The sequence below is a fragment of the Parasteatoda tepidariorum genome, chromosome 5 (genome assembly GCF_043381705.1).
Source record: "Parasteatoda tepidariorum isolate YZ-2023 chromosome 5, CAS_Ptep_4.0, whole genome shotgun sequence".
In the NCBI taxonomy this organism is placed as follows: Eukaryota; Metazoa; Arthropoda; class Arachnida; order Araneae; family Theridiidae; genus Parasteatoda; species Parasteatoda tepidariorum.
Genome location: NC_092208.1, coordinates 23,956,813 through 23,979,704, shown reverse-complemented (window position 1 = coordinate 23,979,704; position 22,892 = coordinate 23,956,813). Strand labels below are relative to the sequence as shown.

Sequence of the window (22,892 nt, the reverse complement as noted above, 5' to 3'; positions counted from 1 at the left end):
CTGTTTTTGTTATTGCAAGAATTCTTTTATAACTTCCTTTTTTTAAATCAATTATACAAGTTAGAAGCAAACATTGAATCCTGGGCAGAATATCAAAACTGATATTTCTATTCAAAACAAAACCAGTTTTTACTCAGCTTTCCGAAATTATTTATATTTTACATTCGGATTTGAAGTTAAAAAACTGATGTTAAACTGTCGATTAGAAATGTCAAATCAGAGCTAGTTACTTTCTTTTGAACTCAAACAAGGCTTTTATGTTTAATTTAATTTAGTTAAATTATAGTGACCTTATAAGCTACCTCAATGTACGGTATGTAATAATAATCATTCTCTACGAAATAATTTATTGATTTTATTATCATTTAATTTCATAATTAACATAATATTTTATACAAAACGCAGAATGAGAAAGTGAATACCTGAATAACTTTCGATCTAATTCATTCGGTCAGATTTTTACATACTGAGATGCGATCTGAATGGTTCAAAGACCTAATTTGGCTTATAATAATTAGTGTCGACTATATTTAAATTTAGGGAAAAGATTTCCGTATTTTCCCTGCATGTAAAAAGGGAAAGCGACAAGTTTTTCCTCAAACCGGGCCATAGGACTCCGAAAAAAGAGTCACTTTAACTAGAAGGGTATAACTCTAAGCCATACCTAGGAAAACCTCTACAGTATTTTTCTAACTTTGTGAAAGTTAAAAAAACTTTGGCTCCTTGTTTAATTAACTGGTCGTGAATATCCATATTTTAAGAAATCAGTCACAACGTACTTTCTCTAAATGAACATAGTTTTTTTTATGGCCCTCAGATTATGGGGAAATACCCAATATCTGAAAAAATATTGATCTGGACAGTGATAAAAATTTTCGGCCTACTTAATGCAGAGTTCATTCTAGGCGGAGATTTGCACGGCGGTGCGTCCCGGTTGACCTTTAAATGAAAAATTTCCATCCGCATGCCCTTTGAACTCAATTACGCACTACGATATACTTAAAATAAGGCCTATTTTCAGTGAGCTTCTGTAAACCTATGTTGTTTTCTGATTGTTTTTCCACAGTAATTAATAGTTTTTTTAACCGTTTCCCTATGGTTTTTCAAATTTTGATATGTTTAATATGTTTTTATGACTTGCGCATTTTTAATTTGAAGTATCACTTTTTCTAAGTGTTTGATTTGTGAGGATTTCATCATAATTTCGCATAGTTTTTTCTGCCCTTTTTTGTTAGTCTCTCAATTTCCAATATTTTGAATATGATTTTATGAAATTCAATTTTCGATCATTTTATTATAATTTCAAGTCGTAAAATGATATTGAGCTGTTAGGGAATCCGGTGTCAATTCTACATATAATACAGTGGAAAGTCGCGTTTTCGGAATCAGTGGGATTTCCAGAAGTCCGGGTAATAGATTTTTCTATATAATAGACCCCAAGGTAAACAAAGCTTAAAACGCTCTGAATCTAAGAAGAAAGAAATGAATAAACCAGTGTTTTCACTACAGCGCGAGAACGCGAGAATCTCGCATATTTTTTTCTTTTCTCGCATTAAAAAATGATTACCGCGAGAAATTCGCGCATTCTATGAACCAATTTCAAAATTCGCGAATTTCTCGCATTTTGTAAAAAATTTCTCATTGCGCCAATTAGAATGAAATCCGTTTCACTTTTCTTCCTGGATCTTTCATTATTTTCAACATCTGCCCCATTATCTAGCTTCCCTGTTTACCAGTATTGTTCAGAATCTTTAAGAACTACAGAACACCATCCCTCCGAACCTCTTTCAGAACGCATTTCTCTGCAACCACGTGTTTACTGTAGGTAAGGTTTCTTCATGTAAGACGTTAAAATTTTTTGCGCATTAATGCAAGATGGACAAATACTTTGTAAAGGCAATATCTTCTACTCCGAAACGGACAAATGAAAATGAAACAAATGTGGGTAGAAACGATCAAAACGAAACAAATACGCATTTGAGTTACCTAATTAGAATAGCTGATGAAAAAGTAGATATAGAACATTTTCCATATGATGATGCAGCAAAAATATTCAATGCTTTAAAAATTAGAAGATATTAAAAATGTATTATAATTAAAGAAATGATTTTTTTCATGTCTCTTTACGTTTTTGTTTTTTAATTTTTAGAAATCTCACTTAACTTTTTGAAATCTCACCCTGTTTTTGAGAAAGGGTGAGAAATTCTCACCCATTTTTTCTCTGCGATGAAAACACTGAATAAACATTATTTTACAGGCAATAATGTTTTGGTATTAGAATGATATCTAATCAATCAAAAACAAAATATTAGGGAAAAAAAAATAATTATTGCTTAAAATATAGAAAGCAAAAAAAATTTGACAGTTATGAAAATATTAATTGCTCTCTCCACCATTTTGAACAAGAATGATTCAGACAAGAAGCCGAAATTACTGTCATTCATTGAGGTGGGTAGGTGGAGGAGAAAAATTTATTTCCTCCTTATTTGTATAGAAAAAATATGCTTAAAGAGGAGATCTTTCAAGTTGAGGATGGGGAAGGAACTGACAAATTCTTATTTTCTCTGATCATTGGCTATCAAACAAGTGTAAAGGCGCTGCATGCTGATAGGGCTCTCTTATTTTTTCTTGTGTAACTGAAAGAATCTGGTTAGTGGTTGTTAAAACAACGTTACGGAGGTGTATATTAATTTCGCCTGGTTTAAAAGGGGGAGAATTGTCAAATTCATATTTCAGTTGAAGGGAATCTTGAAATCTTTTTCATGTCAATTCTAAAGAAAGAAACTTGTCCTTTTAGTCCTATTCAAATTTTCCACTTTTACTACCCCTCCACATTAACATTCGCCGTGTTAACCTATTTCCACAGTATTTTTTTCCCCTAACACTCTAATAAAAAGGTTCCAGGAAATGCCTCTTTTACTACCCAGCTGCATGGGAAAGAACAGGGGAGGGGACTCAGTTGCGCACTTTGGAAAACAAATCTCCTTTTGTCCTGCATTGCAGAGGAGTAGCATCAGTAACGGTCACTCGACAGTCCTGGTAGATCTCCCTTTCCCGGCGATATAAGGGTTCAATGCATAAATCACTAGAAGCTAGAAAACGAAAAAACGTGTCAAGAGACCTCTTTTTTTTTTTTAAGAAAGGGGAAGATGAAGAGATGTTTGTTTATTTTGATTGTTAAAAGTGTCCTCGAAATTGACCCTTCCAGAAAAGGGACGTCTGAATACGAGAAGTTACACTGTACTAGATAATATAATATAGCCACATTTATTTATTAACCCCTTACCTGCCGAGTAAAATTTACTTGATTCACTCCCCAGTGCCACCATTTTTCACTCAAGTGCGCTTTGTTACGCGGTGTTTTGGTTGCGGAAAAAGATGCACGTTTTGCAATTTAAAAACAGTTTACTTTCACAAGAGAAGAAAAAGGAAAAAAAGAAAACACAAAACTTAAATTAAAGAATAAAAATACAATATAAAAGATATTAAAACTTAGCTGTTGTATGATAAATCCTGAAACATGGTTGGACACATAAACCAACATCACATTCATTGCACTGATAGCGGGATTCTCGACGAATATACACGGGAAATGAAAGCAAAAGAAGAATAAACCCGACCTTACTCAATTAGGAGCACACAAGCAATAAATATTGTGATATAACTTTTGCAACGCATCCCTTTAGCATTCCCCCTTCCCCTCCTCCGAAATTGGTAATACATACATTCATTGCAAACCCTTTCATTGGCGAACACTTTCAAGATCATTTTACTGCATGGTCAAGTCGGGGGTGTAGTTCTATTTATAGCAGCGCAATGCGAAGCATCGTACTTCGGGAAAGCGTATATATACACCAGCGGCAGTTAAGGGGTTAATACCTTCTTCTTTTTTTTTAAATTTAAGAAATGTTTTTTTGTCCTGGCATTATATTTAACCTATATTATTTTAATGTAAAAATTCCTAAAAAATTATTAATCTACATATACATCTATAGTTTATTGAATAATTTTTTTGAATAACAATATTTTTCTTTTTTCAGATTAATGTAAAAAATTCCTGTAAACAGAAAAGGAGATGCATGTTGTATCAAAACCTGTTGTGAAATAAGTTCGTTTTCTGCTCCCACTTTGATATTGCTAAGAGCAAATCAATGCAATGATGCATCGCTGTCTTATAAATGAAGTAGTTATCTCAAACAATATACTGCTTGCCTATATTATGGATACTGGTATTTAAAAATTCAATATCTTCTAATGTGTCCAGTGGTTTTCTTTTTTTTATTACTAATCAATGACAATCGATGATTATACATTATTCAAAGACAAGTGACAATACCTAAGTAAAGTTAAGTAATCTTCATTCCCTGAAATTTTTGTTGGCTTTATATATATTACACTTATGTGTCACTCATAGTTGCATTTGTATGATTATTAAGAATACATCTTGTTCCTGAAAGAAAAAAAAAGATATTCACAAAATTATATGTGAAACTTTTGTCCATTTCCATGACTGTTTAGAATTATATCTTATTCTGTTAGTCCTTAGACTATGTATTGACTTTATATATTTATTATGTTTTATTTTTTGTCTATAATTTGTTTTCTGTGAGATATTGATGCTGATTTTAAAATTGTAATGAATAATTTTACAGTAAGTAATCTATTTGGTATCTTTATGCATATTCAAAATTGACATGGAAAATTTTTTATAGTGGTTTACGTGTGTATTTTATGTATAAAGGTGTTTTAAAAACCAGTTTAGCTTGTTTCTACTCAGGAAAAACCAACTTTATTATAGAAACATGTCTACTAAAAAAAATACGTATATTAACGCAAAGACCCTAATACCTTCCATGAAGAATTATCCATGCATTGTTTGTAATGCTACATTTTCTAAGAAAAAGGATTTAGTTGCTCACAGACTTACCCATAATGATGGAAAACCTTACTTTTGTAACATATGTGATAAAGGATTTGCAAAAAAAAGTACTCTAAAAAATCATAGTTTTGTTCATTCAGGTGAAAAACCTTTTTCTTGTAATGTATGCAATAAGAGTTTTTCCTGGAAAACTAGTTTGATGGCTCATATCCTGGTACATACTGGAGAAAAACCTTTTTCTTGCAGTATATGTAACAATAGCTTTACTCGTAAAAGTAGTTTAATGGCTCACAAACTTGTTCATACTGGTGATAAACCTTTTACTTGTGCTACGTGCAATAAGAGTTTTTCAGCAAAAAGTGACTTAACTAAGCACACGTTTGTTCATACGGGTGTAAAACGTTTTATTTGCATTGTTTGCCAGAAAAGTTTTTCACACAGATGTGACTTAAATAGACATAAACTGGTTCACACTGGGGAAAAACCTTATTCTTGTAATATATGCGATAAAAAGTTTTCAGCTAGAAGTGCTGTTAATAACCACAAACTTACCCACACTGGAGAAAAGCCATATTCTTGTACTATGTGTGATAAAAGTTTTTCTCAAAATGGTTCATTATCTACCCATATAAAAATTGTTCATTTGGGAGAAAAGCCTTTTTTATGTACCATATGTAATAAAAATTTCTCATTGAAATATGACTTAACTAAACACAGCTTTGTTCATTTTGGTGAAAAGCCTTATTCTTGTAACATATGTGATAAGAGTTTCCCAGATAGAAGGCGTCTCATGATTCATAGTGTGGTTCATTCTGATGAAAAACCTTTTTCTTGTGAGATATGTGGTAAAAGTTTTTCTCTGAAGCACCATTTAACACGCCACAGAAATACTCAGCATGACAGTGAGGTAATAGCCTCTTCAACCATCCATGAAGCCATCTCTAAATTTCAAGATGCTGGTTTGCAAGTGTCTTCCAATGTAGAAAAAACTGACCAAGAAGAAGATGGTAGGGAGACTGTAGCATCTTAAACCATGTTTCCCAGTGATCCATTACTCTGTAGTTGACCCTCAATTTCACAATGCTTGTTATAAAAATCAGGGTTCAAAAGTTTTTCTTCCTTTTTAAATGGGAGATAAATCTGCCCCAGAAAAAGTGAGTTTTATCAGTTACAGAGAATAAAAAAAAAACTGCTTTTTCATTTGAAGCTACATGCTTAAAATAGGTTTCTGGATGATATTCAAATCATTGATGCTACATATCACATCTTTATACTTACTTATTTATGAAAAAATTAAAATTATTTTACTTTCTGTAAATGCACTATTGAAAAACTATGCATTAAATTTATTCATTTTTTTTTTTTATTCTTCAAATGACGTGAATATTTTTTTCTTCAAATGATTTACACTAAACTTTATTTATTAGGAGCTAGGCCTCAGTGTTGTAAATATTACTCTATAGACTTAGTATTTATAAACTTAATTTTTCTTAAATTTTTATTCAAATTAATATTAGACAAATATATATATTTACATCAGTGAATGGCTACGTATATACAGTTCACATTATATTGCAAATGACTGCATTTCCATTGGCATATCAGTGAAAACTTAAAATATTATATCATTCTATTACTGTGTGAATTTATATATATTACAGTATTGCAATAAGTATTTTAGTTAAAATAAGTTGTTAGTTAAAATAAGTTTTTATTTAAACTGCAAGGCTATTAATTTAATTAAAAACCTAGAATATAAAGTTGTTAGTATTTTAATAAAACAATGAAGATTTGATGTAAAACAGAAAACATTAAATTATAAGCAAAAACATGTGATTCTGTTGTGTCTGATGGATGTTAAAGAATAACTACCCTTTTTAACAAATCATAGTAGTACAAAAATTTAATCCTTTTAATTTTATTCCAAAACTATAGCAGTGTTTTGCTTAGCTTTAAAAATTTCATAAATATATTTCTGATTTTAAAAAGTAAAATTATTATTAAATTAAGCAATCTTTCATCACTTTTCATAGTTGGAATTCTAATCATAATTTAAAGTTTTCCTCTACTGAAATCATTCAGCACTGCTCTTCATCTACCAATTTAGTTCATCATTCCATGTATTGAAAATATATTTTAGTTAATGATCTCTCTAGTATGTTTCCAATGTTTTGAAATCTATTCTAATTTAAATTTTACACCTTCTACCCTGAGATTCTCATCCAACGACCACACCCTTGTTTTTTTAAACTCTCTTCTTTCAATATCTTGTTTTTCTTACCTTACTAGTTTAACAAATTTTTTTCGTATTGCAGCATGTTTGTCTTGCTACTTTTCTACTGTCATTTTGTGTTTAGACACTGAGGGAAGTTCTTGTTTGTTGAGCTGAAACTATAGAAAGTAGATTTCTGTACTTTTATTTGTGTTGTTTAGCTATATTCATACATAGCACAAAATGTACCTTATCCTCATAATGATAATATTTTATACTTCAAGCTTACCATAACTTTCTTTAATTTTGAAACTTGAATACTGCCTAAGAAATTCAACTAATATTTTTTTATTATTATTGTAGTTATTTATTTAATTATAGTTTCTCATGACAACTATGCTGTAAAAACATTGTAGCACAAATATGATCCATTGTGGTTATTTAAATCCCCCCCCCCTGTGTTTAGTTATTTCAAATATCATAAAGTTAGTTTTGGTTATGTTTACATGACTAGAGAATGATCAGTTTTGGCATCAGTTTCCTCAGTTTTTGTCATCATGCAAAAAATTTATCAGTTTCCTGATTCTTTATTAGGAATTTCTGTAAACAGAAATAAATTATAACTGAAGAAAATATTATTAATTACTTTCACTTGTTATTGTTTTCTGTGGTAATAATTCAATTTGTAATTTAGAAGAAGAAGCATTAAAAAAGAAGAATATGTGTTTTAATATTTTATTAATTGAAGGAAGATCATAATCTTTAAATTCAAGATTTATTATTTTAAAGTAATAATTATTGTTATTTATATTTAAAAAAATTTTTTTGAACATTTATATTATTGTTTTGTTATTGCGTTTAATCAAATATTTGAATTACTTTTGTTACATTATTTATTTTTACTGTATCTTGTGCCCATCATCTTTAGTTTGATATCTATTAATTTGTTATAAAATCAAACATATTATACTGATCATCTTGTGTAAATTATCTTGTTACTTTTCTAAATAAATATAAAAGCTTTTTTTGTTAGAGTTATTCTGGCAGATATGTTTTTTTTTTTACTCGACACACGCGGATCGTTGTGTAAGCTTTTAAATGTTACTATTGTGGGAAAAAATAAAAAATATTTCTATGCTTTAATGTTTTTAATTTACAAGATAGACAAATTTTTTAAATTTTCCAAAAGTAGAAAGGGAGGTTACTATTCAGTGCTTTACATAAACTGTAGACTAGATTTCTTATTATATAAACAAAGAAAATGATGAGTGAAAACAAAGAAATGATCAAGGGATGAAATTCTCTTTAGTCATAACTCGAGAAGTAGGATCTCTCTGTAGTAAAAAGTAGTGTTGGTATCGCAACTTCCCTTTTCATGAGGCAGAAAATCTCATGTTCATGAATTATAATTCACTCTGGCTACAAGGAGATTTGCCAAAATTCGTTTTATTGCTAACAACTTAATATGGCAGTACACTTAGAACTTAACCTTTATCGATACTGAGAACAATTAAGATGGAAGAATGTGTACATGACGGAACATTAACTAGCAACTTGAAAATTGCATATTAAATAACGAATCGATATTAACTATTCAACTGCTCCGAAACTACTATTTAGCTAGAAATTTAAACTTAGTGAAGCGACTTGCTCATTTTTAATCACTAAGTAATCGAAGCAAAAAATAATTCCTCTGCTAATAGTTTTCGCTAAACTAAATTGTGTGGCGACAAAAAATGCTTTATTTTAAGATAATTTAAAAATTAATGCCTGCTGGAATACCATTTCGATATCAGAATACAAAATTTGTTTCGTCTAATGATCGAATTTACAGGTTCAATCTTAATGGTTACTGGGGGGGGGGACCGCAAAAATGCTAATTAATTGTTGCAGATGATATTTAAAGTTATGAAATCAGGCACGAAAATGCACTTTCTATATAAACATATCTTTTTCTCGACGGATTTGGATTTTGACCCCCAAAATTTGAAAAATATGGCCCCTATAGTTTGCTCAAGAGAGCGGTCCAAGGTTTGGAGCTCTTAATGTTATACTTTTTGCTTATTTCGCCATATCTCAAAACTTTTTAAGTGAATTGAAGAACTTATGTACACAATTATGAAATTTGTTTCTCCAAAGATAATTCCATGCAAAATATGATGCCTTTTAATATTATAATTTAATAATAGTCGAAAAAAATTTTACTTCTTAGGTATACAATTTTTTACATAGTTTTAAAGAAATCGGTCGAATAGTTCCTCAGGAATCGAATTCTAATAATGCGACTTTTTCAAAATTCGATTTCTTAGAATTTTTTTGACTGATTTCTCTCAGATTTTGCCATTTAAAATGACATTCTTTGAATTGATGTAAAATATTGTACATCTAACAATTCGAAATTTTTTCGACTATTATTATTTATAATATTAAAACATATTAAATATTTACTAAAAGTTATATTTTACATGGAATTATCTTTGGATAACAAATATGTATTTAAATATCATCATAAATGTTTCATTTTACAAGTGATTCGACTACATCTTCTCCAGAGTCCAATAAAATACCACTTTCAGTTCCAAAGACCTAGAGCAGATAAATTTTGATGCTCCAACTCCGTTCCTATATAATAAGATAAAACAGCAGTTTTATTACATATCTTACTACATATATTCATGACATTCAAGATTGAATTTATAAAATTTACTTTTCGATTCAAAATCATATTTGTACGTTTTTTTTTATAAATCAATCTCAATATTTTTAATGATATCCAATATCAAATATAATAAAAAGTTGTATGAGAAAATGATTTTAATTTTGAATATACTTTTAATGCCTACTTGTATATAAATATGCATGCGTAAAAAACTTTCTTACAAATGGAAAATAAGAGAAAAAAGTTTTTTATGAAATGATAAACTTTTTTGTTCTTGTTTCTTAACATTTAAATGACAGCTCTTCAAACTTTACAAATTTTTATTATTCACTAATTTTTTGGGAGGGAAAAATTTATTTAACACAATAATATTTTTACTTAATAAGCTACATAAGCTAGCCACATTAGAAGCTCGTTTTTTATACAATACTTTCTCCAAATTTATTTTATATATAATCATTAGATTACTACATTATTATCGAATATTTCGGTCAGCTTTTATACTACAATTCTGTTATTTATATTATCAGCTTTTATACTAATATGCTTTTATTTTTATGTTAAGTGAGGAGTAAAAAAAAGAATTACTGTTGATAGCGGTTAGATTAAAAAATACCATAGCCTATTTGGATATTAAAGATGAACTTGGCAATAAAAACCAAATATTTATTTAAAAAAATATTTATTTATTATAATTATTTATATAATAAATACTTATTATAGTTTCAAATGTTACATACAGCAAAGTTTTTAAGTGGCAAAATTTTTGGTTTGAAGATTTGATAACAGAAAGTAACTTCTTTTCTCATCATTAAAGAGAATTTATTTTACTATTTTCAATTTCAAAAAAAAATTTTTTTTCTGTATTTTGTTTCGTTTTTCTTAATATAGAAAAAGTGAAAATATTTTAACGACATGTGAGTCACTTAAAAATGAAATTTTATTCACTACACTCTTTGAAGCAAAACAAGAAACTTTTATGCCCCGTACATCTCGCTAAAAGGCAGCATCATTAGATATAGTCCTTCTCATTTCAAACTTAAAGTGGTGCCTTTTTCTGTGTTCATGATTGCAATGCTCGCATCTGGGGAGAACACAGGTTTTATGTACTGACCCTTCCCCCTTCTCACAGTTGCATAGGAATGTACGACGATATTTTCCTCTTTCTTAATATTTTTCGTATTTAATTGTCTAAAATATTTTTTTTTAAACTTCCATGATGCCTTCTTTTAGAGCTATGTTCAATATAGTTTCTCTGCTAAAAAGTTTTAATCTATTTAAAAAACAAGAGAGAAACTAACGTATTGCCTTATTCTATAACTCTCCCCACACGGCTGCCATAGATAGAGAGTTCTGCTCTACGCCACCTGTAGCCAATTTTTCTTATCCACGGTTAATCAATCACTTCATGTCTTGAAAACTATAACATGAAAGCTATAAGCAGGAAAACTCTAATTCCAATAAGAATTTTATATCTGACTTCATCCTAACAAAAAATCTGTAAAAAAAAAAGTAAATTCTTTTTATTTTTTGATTTAGCAAATACCCACAAAGTAACGTGCCCACAGAAATAAGTGACTCGTAAGTCAAAGCAATCTTTATATGGTTGAGCTAAAAGTAGAAATTATATATCAGACAAAGCTTGAATGTCGTGTTTCCGTTATGGAAAAGGAATAGTTAATCATTTGAATAAATAAGCTTTGAAAATTGTAAAATGTTTGTGACTCGCTAGTACAGTGTAAGATATTCTTATATATTATATCCAAATAATAAGTTTTTGAAGATTAACTTTTTGAGTTTATTGTCATACAGTTCCCGGATTCTTTGTATGATTGTTTAGTTTCTTAATGTTATTGTTATTTAATTATAACTTATAAAATTTTTCTTGCAATGAAATGCACTCTTTTACTTTTAAATATTAAATTAGTTATGTTACAACAGAACTGATTCAAACAAATCCTGTTTATTCAAAGTATGCTCACCAGTAAAAATTTATGTAAGTTGTGACCTGTTAATTTTTTTAAATATTAAACTAGATTGAAATACTTTAGTTTAAATTACAAATTTTTTTTCTTACAATTAAGTTAATTCTAGGTGCTACTAATTGGGGCAATATCTGATTAGTATTTTTCTTTATGTAGCATTATCCCTTTATTCATTATCCCTTTATTCATTAAACTGTTACAGCCCAATGTGAGTATTTATGTTTAATTTTTGTAAAAATCAACAGATTGCAAATAAGATTGAACAGATAAAAAAGTATTGAAACACATCATTTATCTATTCAGTACTCTTCCGTTTTGGAGAAGAGTAAAAAAATTGCTCAACTATTATAAATGCTAGTGTTGTTTAATTTATTGTGGTAATGGGTACCTAATTTGATTATATTGATAATGTGGTAAGTGGTTGTTTAAGTCCCTTTCTGAAATGTAGAAACGAGTACTATTAAATTTTTATTTTCTTACTTTGGCATAAAAATTATGCTAAGAGTAATGCTTGGATAAAGTAGAAAAAAATTTATTGTTGTACTCATAAAATTCTTGAGTCATGTTTCTTCTTGAAACAAATTGTATTGTGCACATGCCAAGACCATGCATAGGTTTTGTGGGCCACAAGACAAATTTTGTGTCTAATAATCAGTAATATATTGTTGAACATGACAATTATTTATATATTTTTTTTATTATATGAAGTAATTTTTGAACTAATTATATATTAGTTAAAAAGACATTATATAAGTGTTATATTAGTTAAATATATATATTATATATTTAACTAATTTTAACATTATACCTAAATTTGTAATTTAAACCTTGCTCTCAGCAATCCTGTTGCCACACTACAATTGTTCGTATCTTCTTCTCCCCTGAGAACAGACTTGTGCATGGCTTAAAGTGCACATATCATCAATCAAATTAAATACAGTGAGAAGTAACCAATTGTGATTAACCGAATACTGAATATCTGGCCAAGAAAATCAGCTACCGGATAGCAACATTTTTTAAGAAGAAAATCATTCATAAATATTATTTACTATGTGGAAACAAGTTTAGTCATTATTAAAAAATAATCAAAGCTTAGCTTTATTATTGGTGTACCCCATACTAATAGAACATACAGGGAGAAAAACTTTAATAAAAATGTTTAAGATAATGATGATAATTAGATATTAAGATAATTAGAAATATTTAGGATGAGGAAAAAACTAACTAACAGACTATAAAAAAAGCAACCTAAAGTTGTAAAGTTGAAGAGAAAAAAAAGAGTGGAAAAAAATATCCCCTTAATTCTTAAAACAAAACTTTAATGCTAAAAATGAATCTATCAAAAATGCTTTTAAAAATGCAGCATTATCATTGAAATGTCGATAAAAAAAACCAAGATACAAAAGCAAAACAGAAAAATTAAAAATTGATCTTAATTTTCAAAAGAATTTTAAAGCTACTCATTTCAGTTTTCCATTACCATATTTTCAAGAAAAAGTGAAGATTAAAGTTTAATAGAAACCCTCTTAATTGCTGCATCATAATCAAATCGTCTTCTGAAAAAGAAAAAGCTGGATAGAAACCAAAACAAAAGTCGTTCTTAATTTTTAAACAAAGGATTTAACTCTAAAAATCTTAATTTAACTTTTTCAAGTTGGTGTTTTTTTTAGAAAAAAGTTACCATGAAAGAAAAATGTTCATTGGAAATGCTCTTTAAAAAATCAGTTTCCTCAGTTTTTTAAACATAAAGAGTTGAAAAAAAAAAGAATTGACTTGCCTGAATATAATTAAAAAAAAGAAAAAAATCAGTATTACAAAACTCATAGTTCAGTATAAAATAAACTAGAGTTTTAATTCCTCAAATTTTGCTTTTCCATGTGTCTTTCTGAGCATTAAGTTTTAGAACTTAAAAAATATATGTAAAACTTATTTCTAATTCTGTACTGTAAAAAATATGATTTTAGATTTTTCTTTGTTAAATCTATTAAAATTTCCCTTCAAAAAAGCTTTTCCAAGTAATAATTTGACAAATATTCAGGTCAAAAAGGTCCAAAATACTGGTCAAATTTTCTGTAGCCCTCTTTTATTCATATCATAATTTGATGATTGCTTTGAAAGCATTTTCTCATTCGGTTATGTTCAACATACTTACATGATAGTAATACTTACAAAGTCTTATAGCAGAATTTATTGTGCCTATCTGAAGCACTATCTTTATAAATGCAAATTTTACTCCAACTCTTATACAATCAGACAGTCTATTATTTTAAAAGTGAATCTTGTTTTCTGATGTAATTTTACCCTGCTATAGTTCTAAAATTATTGTATATTTCACAAAAAAACGTTTGTAAAGATTGTTTTAAAAGTATAAATGCTCTTAAATAAATGTATCAGGATTAAAACAGAAAACAACATTTTTTCGTGTTATTAAATTGAAGATTTAAAGTTCATGGATATCAAAATTAAGTTTCACTTTGGATTCAGTATGTTTTGCTGAACTCTACACAATTTCATCAGAAAAAAAAACTGAAAAAAACTCGATTAATCTTTGGTTTATTTGAAATATGAATGAGAGTGTAAAAATTAATTTATATAGTGGAAATTTAAAGTGTTCTTATCTATAGCAGACATGTATTTTTGTTCTGCACTTGACTCTTCTGAGTGTTGCCTTTGTCAAGTTAATAAGCAATCAAGTTAAGGCAATTTAGTTAAGTCTTGTTAGTAAATTTAGTTAAGTTTTGTCAAGTTAAGGCAATGCCCTTGCATGTGAATGATTATGAATTTGAAGCTGTTGATGAATTTAAATATCTTGGGACTACTGTAACCTGCAAATATGACATAAATACTGAAATCGATAGCTGTTTAGCAATGGCAAACAAGTGCTACTTTGGTTTAAAAAGCCAACTAAAAAGTAAATTTCTTAAACAAAAGACAAAAATTAACATATACAAATCACTCCTACGGCATGTGATCCTATCTGGTAATGAGTGCTGAATTCTTAATAAAAAAGAGGATAACAAATTGCTGATTTTTGAGAGAGGGATACTTAGAAGAATTTTTGGTGCAGTCTATGAGAATAACAATTGGCGCACCCTTTACAATCACGAGTTATATAAAAAGTACCAACAACCAGACATAGTTCATGTTACTAAGGCCAATCGCATTCCATGGCTACGACACCTTTATAGATCTGAAGACCAAAATCCCGCAAAAAGGAAAATTTTTTTAAACCAGAAGGTACAAGAAAAAGCGGTTGTCCACTGACTAGGTGGCTGGACACAGTTGAGAGGGACCTAAAGATAATAGGAATAACTGACTGGAAGGCCATGGCACAGAATAGATCAAGATGTCAAAAACTTATTGGGACGGTCTTGGCCTGTCATAGGCTGTAGTGCCCAAGAAGAAGTATTTTTGTTCAATTTAGTTATTTTAAGGAAATTGTTTTGTTTTTCATGAAAAAACTGCCATATAAAGGTAGAAACTTGCGAGAAAACTCGTTTATATCTTAAAATATGCTCACTAAGTTGTACCATTATATTATTTTGGTAATATTTTTAATTGTATAATATGTCTGTTGCATCTATATTTACCCCAATATTCTTCTTTAAAATATAAAATTTTAAAGAAGTTTTGTTGTTAGGGCTAAAATTATTATGTAGAGCTGTAAACAAATTAGTAAATTATTTTTCAGCTATTTCATTATAAAATATAGAGTAGTAGATACTCACTAAAGCTAACACATAAGTAAAAAAAAATATCCCTATCATACAATAGTTAGCTAAGCTTAACCATAAACCCACTTTATGCCAACTCAGAAAATAATTCATAATAAATAGAATTTTGAAATTTCTTAAATTTCAATGTTTTTTAGATGTCCCTCTACCAATTTAAACTAAAATTAATAGTTTTTGCCATTTTTTAATGATTTTGGAAGAAAGTTTGTCAGCATTATAAACTAACATATTGTATAAGTTGATTATAAACAGATAGTTTGTAAACATTAAATTTTTTATCAGCTTCTAAAACTGAATTAAAAAAGCTTGCCACAATCTCAGTAAATGTGTTTTAAAATATTAAACAAATTTTCTCAATTTAAAAGGAGAAGATAATATTTTTTAACACATACCAACTTTACCCTATCTGACCCTATGATGCATGTAGAAAATATTAATAATTATAATTATTTGATTTTACACACTGTTTTCCCTATAGGGAAACAGTGTTTAAAATCAACTAATTTGGTTAACTAGATTTTGGAATAAAATAGATTTCTGAAATAAATTTTTCTTTAGATAACTTTTAATTGCCACATTTGTTATCGTTTTTTTTTTTTTTTTTTTTTTTTTTTTTTTTTTTTTTTTTTTTTTTTTTTTTTTTTTTTNTTTTTTTTTTTTTAAGTAAAATATGTCAGTAGGATCACCACAGGTGCAATTGATAAACCATAATTAAGTAAAATAACAGAATACAAGTCACATGCCATTAATGTCAAAAATCAGTTTTTGACATTAAAGAGTCAACCCTGTAAGGATCAGAATTTGAAAGCAATTTATTTTATTATACTTTTTTAAAGCATTATTTCTGTGAAGAGCCGTTTTTTTAAAGACTTTTTACAAATAAGAATTTTGTTGGAGTTTTATTTTTATGGGAACTTTTTACATTAGGATTAGAAAGAGAGAGGTCAGTAACTTTTTAAACTTTTCTCAATTTTTTTGGAATCTACCTGATTATAGCTTTTACATTATATATATATATATATATATTTTTTAAAAATATGATTTTCTTGGCTCACATAATTTTTTCTTTCTTTTTAGATTAGAAACAAAAATCCTTGAACGCAACCTAAAAGTAGAAGATAAATAAATAGAATCTTCCAACAACCTTAACCTTCCTACTTGAGTCTTTATGCATAAACTTCAATCCTATGTCTAACTACTCACGCATTTAATTACCAATAAAATTTATCATGTGTAGTAACACTTTTGCTCATGCACCCACCACAGCTATCCACAATTCCAGTAGCACTGAAGACAAACCATATTCTTGTAACATATGCAATAAGACTTTTTCCTGCAAAAGTGTATTAATTACTCACTGTCTTGTGCATTCAGGTGATAAACCTTATTCTTGTAGCATATGTAATAAGAGCTTTTCAAAACAAAGTCATTTAACTTCTCATGGGTTTGTTCACACTAAAGAAAAGCCATATTCTTGTGATGTATGCAATAAAAGCTTTTCAAGTAAGAGTAATCTTATAACTCATAGCCTCGTCCATACAGGGGAGAAACCTTATATTTGTGATACATGTAATAAAGGTTTTTCACAGAAACGTAGTTTGGAAGCTCATATACGTATTCATACCGGGGAAAAACCTTATCCTTGTGACTTATGTAATAAAAGTTTTTCCCAAAAGAGTAGTTTAATGACTCACGGGCTTGTTCACAGTAATGAAAAACTTTATTCTTGTAGCATATGTAATAAGAGTTTTTCAAGAAACACTTCTTTAAATAAGCATACCCTTATCCACACTGGCGAAAAGCCTTATTCTTGTAGCATATGTAATAAAAATTTCTCACAAAGTAGTACTTTAAAAACTCATTACCTTATTCATACTGGGGAAAAAAGTTATAATTGTAGTATATGTAATAGAAGTTTTGCAAGAAAGAATGGTTTAAAGACTCACAGTGTTGTTCATACTAATAATAAACCTTTTTCTTGTAATATATGTAACAAGAAATTTTCTCGAAAAACTAATTTAGCTTCTCACTTTTTTGTTCACGCTGGTCGTGCTGTAATATCTACAGCAGCTGCAACAAACTAATCACTTTCATGTTTTCCTTCAGAATTATATTGTATAAGAGCAGTGGTCGGGTATACTACATTATTTTTGTATTTTATTGCACATATAGTTAACTACAACTACTTTTTTTTTTAAATATAGTGACCATTAACTACTCTACTCCACTATTTTTAAGAGACAAACTTTGTTGGAGAGTTTAATTTATGCCCATGTTTAAAATGGTGTTATGTAAAAAAATTTTTTTTTTATTTAAGCATGAGCAATTATTAGTATTCATCGGCCCAGTTTATTATTATTCTAAATTATTTCTTATGAATTTGTTAATTTAACCATAAACTTTTAATAATTTTTTCGCCAGCGAATATTTAATTTCAATGCTAATAAATGATCAAATATTTGTGATTTTTTAAAACTTTTAATACCCTTTTATTTCCTCCAAGAAAGAAAGTACATTGTAAGTTACACAGCAAAATGTTTTTTTTTCCATTGAAATAACAAAGTTTATAAGTGTACATTTGCATCCGAAGATACAGCTCTAGCAATAAATGACATATTATTCATAACAACTATTTTAAATATTAGTAATTTGTAATTCTTATGCTCAGACACAAGGGTATTTTATTTGCGTCCATTGACAGACCCGTAAAGATTTTTACTTATCAGATTTGAAATAATAGTTGCATTTGAAATTTGTTTATTTATTAGACTAACATTAAAAGTAGTTACCAGAAATCTCTACAGACTACTGTTCTTTTTGTGTTGCACTGCTCACTACACTACTTTTTTTAAAAGGTAGCACAGTACACTATAAACTATGAATAAGAGGTAGTACTTATCAGATTTGAAATAATAGTTGCATTTGAAATTTGTTTTTTTCTTAGAATAACATTAAAAGTAGTTACCAGAAATCTCTACACACTACTGTTCTTTTTGTGTTGCACTGCTCACTACACTACTCTTTTTAAAAGGTAGCACAGTACACTATAAACTACAAATAAGAGGTATCGACTTCATTAGTTTCGCTGCTTGTAGTATACTATTTCCGACCACTGCATAACCCTTTGACACCGATGTGTCACTGGTGTCGCTTTTATATATTTTTGTTTCTGATGCTCTAATTACAAGCAAAAATATATATTGGTATATTTTAAGTGTGAAAAACAGTATAGTAATTACTAAAAAGATTTGTTAAATTAATGTAATTATATTTGTTCTAAAATATAAAAATCCAAAATAAGTGGTTTAAAAATATTTTTTTTCATTCATATTCAAACATTTATCTATAATAAATTTTATAAATAAAATAATTTCATTGATGAACAACTGTTTTTCATAGATCTATGAAAAACAGTTGTTCATCAATCAATAACTGCATATAAGTACAAATTTGTAAAAAATATTGTTTGGAAGGGAGCTGTATTTGGAAGATTTTATCTTTAACGCATACAAAAACACCTGTGTTTCTTGCTGTATTTTATTACCATAAATTTCTAAAATGCTAAATATGATATTTTTCACTTATTTTGACCTAAATAATGGAGAAAGTATGCAAAATATGTTTAATAAAAATTCTGTGTCAATCTGTGTTTTATCATCTGCATAATTGTTCATGCGTATTTAAAAGCTGTAAAATTCTGGACTTATAAACAAATAACATCGAAAATTATTGAATTGAACTTTATTTCCCCTCTCAGTAATAGATGACCGTCCGCTTGTTGTGTATTTAGATTAAATGTTTAAAAATTCAAATATAAAAAAATGATGTTTTAAATTTTTATTGTTAATTTATTTACTGTTATGAATATTGTATGAAATTGCTCTTAGTATTATTAAATAAAGGTACAGTGAAACCTGTCAAATTAACCTCTATGCAATCTGGCCACTTGTCTATCTTGTATGTAAATAATTCTTACTTATCTGGAAATATTATTGAAAGTTGTTCTAAATCTTCATAAGTTGACTGAACTTTTATTTGTAAGTTTTGTATGCTATATTTATATATTAGAATTTCATTGAATTGGGAAAATAGTGTTAAAAGCTAGCCTAAACCTCTTTGATAGTGCAGTTGACTATATGAGAAAACTTTTAAGGGCTTTTGCAACAAATAGGTTTTTAAGTATATGTAATAAAATAAATTTTGAAATCAATAGTATATGTATGTTCTTGTGTACTGATATTTTAAGACATTATTTATAATAAATACCTTTCGTACATCACTAATAAAACTTGCATGCTTGTTTTTTTTTTATTTGTTTCCTTTTTTTTAACTAATTAGTTCAATATTTATATAAAAAATTACAGTCCCGCAGTGGACTCATCGTTAAGACACAGTTCCCAGCAGATCACCGAAGTCAAGCATCACTGGCTGCGGTCAGTGTGCGGGTGGGTGACCACTTGAATTAGCCTGCGTGGGGACCGAGGGTGTGCGGTTTCCTCCTCGTTAAACTGTTCTACCGTAAAGTGCTCGACTTCGTGTGCAGTTCGTCGGACTACCGAAGCGGGGGTACCATCCCCTCTGCAAAGGATCAAAATTGTGATGGCATGTTTTCGGATCATCCTCGAGGAAGCTTCCCAGTCCGTCGCCAATAGCTTATTGTGCAGCTCTAGTGCGACGAAAACAACATAAAAAATTACAATTCATTATAGTAATTGATATCATTTCTTAAGATACATGTGCAGAATTTTATTAATAGAATTTTAAAAGTGATCATAAATAAGTTGCATTTATCTTTATTTTGATCGACAATTTATGATAAATGTATGAATTTATTGGACAACATGGTTTATGAATTAATAGAGAGAAAAAGAAAAAAAAAAAGCTCGCCCCCTCTATGACCACTAAAGCAATGCATCTCAAATGGCCAACTATCACAGGTTTCCCTGTATGTCTTTTCCTCCTTTCAGTTAGTAGCACCTATTATTATTGAAATTGTCTGAGTTGACTTGAATTTGTCTGGTATATGTATGTTTCGGTGGGTAGGCAGAATTGGAGTTACACAGATTTTGGGGTAAAAGGAAGTCTTTGAAAACACGTCGACTCTGATTCTAGTTCTTGTTGGACAGTTAGAATTTTGTCTCATGACGAAAATAAAAAGACTTAAGAAAGAAGAAAGTCATCTATGACCTTTACTAAGAAGGAAATTATTCTCAGAACAATTGGAGTATTCAAATCAGGACAGTCAGAATACGGGCATAGGCATTGCAATTGAGTCTATATCATCTTTCAATGATGAATTAGATTTTGAGAAATATTTGGATTAAATGTTGAAAAGGCTGAGGCAAAGCGAATAAAAAATAAAGAAGCAAGAGCCTGTAGATATTATAATTTCATAAGTTGCCTCTGCCATTTACCTATCATTACTTATGGTTTCTGTTGTATGAAATTATATTCCGTTGTATGCAATACCGCCAAGAAAGATAGTCAGCTCCATATGTTCTTAGTAATCATCACAGTGTTCTGTACAGAAAAATGGTTTTCAAGAACTCCATGAATCAGTCACTTTTTTAAATTTTAGTCCAAGAGTCTTTTAAAAAGTACCTGCCACGAGAGAACCAGAAGTTGCACTCGTTAGTAAATCAAATCAGTTTCTCAAAATGAAAAATGTGATGACAGAAAGACCTATTAAAATTAAAAAATATGATTGAACACTTTTTTTTTTATATTTACAGGCTTTAGTTTTTTTTTTTTCTTTCTCTCCTTGTATTGCTTAACTGACGAAATGCTTAAAAATGGTGGAATATATATTTTTTGCATATGTATGTTTCTTTGTGCTTGCTCTTCTGCAGATTAAGGTTTTAGGGAGTCTCAACTACGGGCGTAAGAAGTTATTTTCCGTCCCGGACCGACAATAATATTCGTATAGTATTATGAATATGTTGTGTCTTGTGAATGAGGTTCCCAATTTTTTTCGGTTACGGAACCCTAATTAATTAAGCTGCTTCCGGAGGATCCCAACTTCATAATTAAAGCAAATTAAGACAATTGTGTACGTATTAACAATTAAAAGACTACTCTATTATCCTTAATAATCTTAAATTAGGTTTTATGTTCGACAATTGTATTCGCAATCTGTAAGAGTCTAGAGGAATCTAGTCTAGCTCAAAATTAGTTTTTGTATTGCTATACATATATAGAGAGAGAACTGTTATAAACGTTTAAAATGAATATTGGGGAAACATATTTCTTAATATTTATATTTCTTTCAAATTCAATTATTTTATTTTGATTTAAGAAGCGCAATGGGAAATATTATAGCAATATTTTTTAAATGCATGTCGTTATTATTTTTCATTATTGTTGTTAAAAAATTCATATATATATATATATTAAATTTTGATTTCTCTCTCTTTGGCATTCTTCTTTAAATATAATTTCATAGAGTGGGCAATTGAAATAATAAGGGTTTGATTGGATCTCTAAATGTAATTGCAGATTTCAAAAGCGTGAAGAAAAAAAAAATTATTTAAAGGTCTTAACTCTCTGAACCTGTTTAACCACGGAGCCCTAGGGTTCTGCGGAACACCATTTGGGAATCGCTGATCTAGATTATTTAAAATAATTTACTATGATTTAAATTTCTTTGTATGATATATTGCGTCTTCCACTTTTCATGAAAAATAAAGAAAATATTGCTGTGAAAAATATATCAAACAATGGGAATTGTTTAGGAAACATACTTCTTCATCATCTATAAAGAGGCGTGTATAGTTTGTCTATCAAAAGAACTTCTTTTGCCATAAAGTTTAAGGCCGTCTGCAGCTATGGAAACAAGAAATAGCACATTTCAAAGAGAGGAGCTTCTCTCTCCTGTAATTATAATTGTGCGTAAAAATTTTTTAAATTTGCCTGAAAAGTTTTCGAGATATGGTAAAATACGCAAAAAGTAAAATTAAGATTAAGGAGTCCAAACTTTAGAGCGCTCTCCTGAACAAACTATTGGGACCATATATTCCATAGTTTGCAGCAACTCCTTATATTTTGGGAGTAAGAAATCCGAAACCGTTGAAAAAAAATAAAGTATGTTTTAGTGTCTGGTTTCGTAACTTATAAAATTAATTAGCATCTTTGAGGTTATCCCCTTGAACCATTAAGATTGAGTCATAGAACGTGACGATCCAATTATTAGGTCAAAAATTATTCAGGGTGTTTTTTTTTCTTTGCGTACTGTTCAAATAACAATGTTCAACTCCGTAGCCTTGTAATTTTGAACCCAATCCAGAAGACAAGGGAACTCCTGGATTAAGAATTGGGTGAAGTTTGCTTTCGAGGGGATTTTTTGATTGAACTTACCCGCATTTACGTTAAATGTAGAGAAAAACCACGAAAACCTCCCACGGTTATTCTGATGGTAAGGGGACTC

At 29.0% G+C, this 22,892-nt stretch overlaps 2 protein-coding genes across 2 annotated transcripts; both read left to right on the top strand.

Annotated features, from left to right (window-relative positions):
• Nucleotides 1-137: 137 nt before the first annotated feature.
• LOC107451294 (gastrula zinc finger protein XlCGF57.1) lies at nucleotides 138-8,129 on the top strand. Its single transcript, XM_043050762.2, has 2 exons — nucleotides 138-313; nucleotides 4,041-8,129. The coding sequence occupies exon 2, from the start codon at nucleotides 4,803-4,805 to the stop codon at nucleotides 5,907-5,909; it is 1,107 nt and encodes a 368-aa protein (XP_042906696.2). The 5' UTR covers nucleotides 138-313; nucleotides 4,041-4,802; the 3' UTR covers nucleotides 5,910-8,129.
• Nucleotides 8,130-16,698: 8,569 nt separating this feature from the next.
• Nucleotides 16,699-17,553, top strand: LOC122268283 (zinc finger protein 271-like). Its single transcript, XM_071181015.1, has one exon. It carries the CDS (start codon nucleotides 16,699-16,701, stop codon nucleotides 17,551-17,553), a length of 855 nt encoding a protein of 284 aa, XP_071037116.1.
• Nucleotides 17,554-22,892: the final 5,339 nt, after the last annotated feature.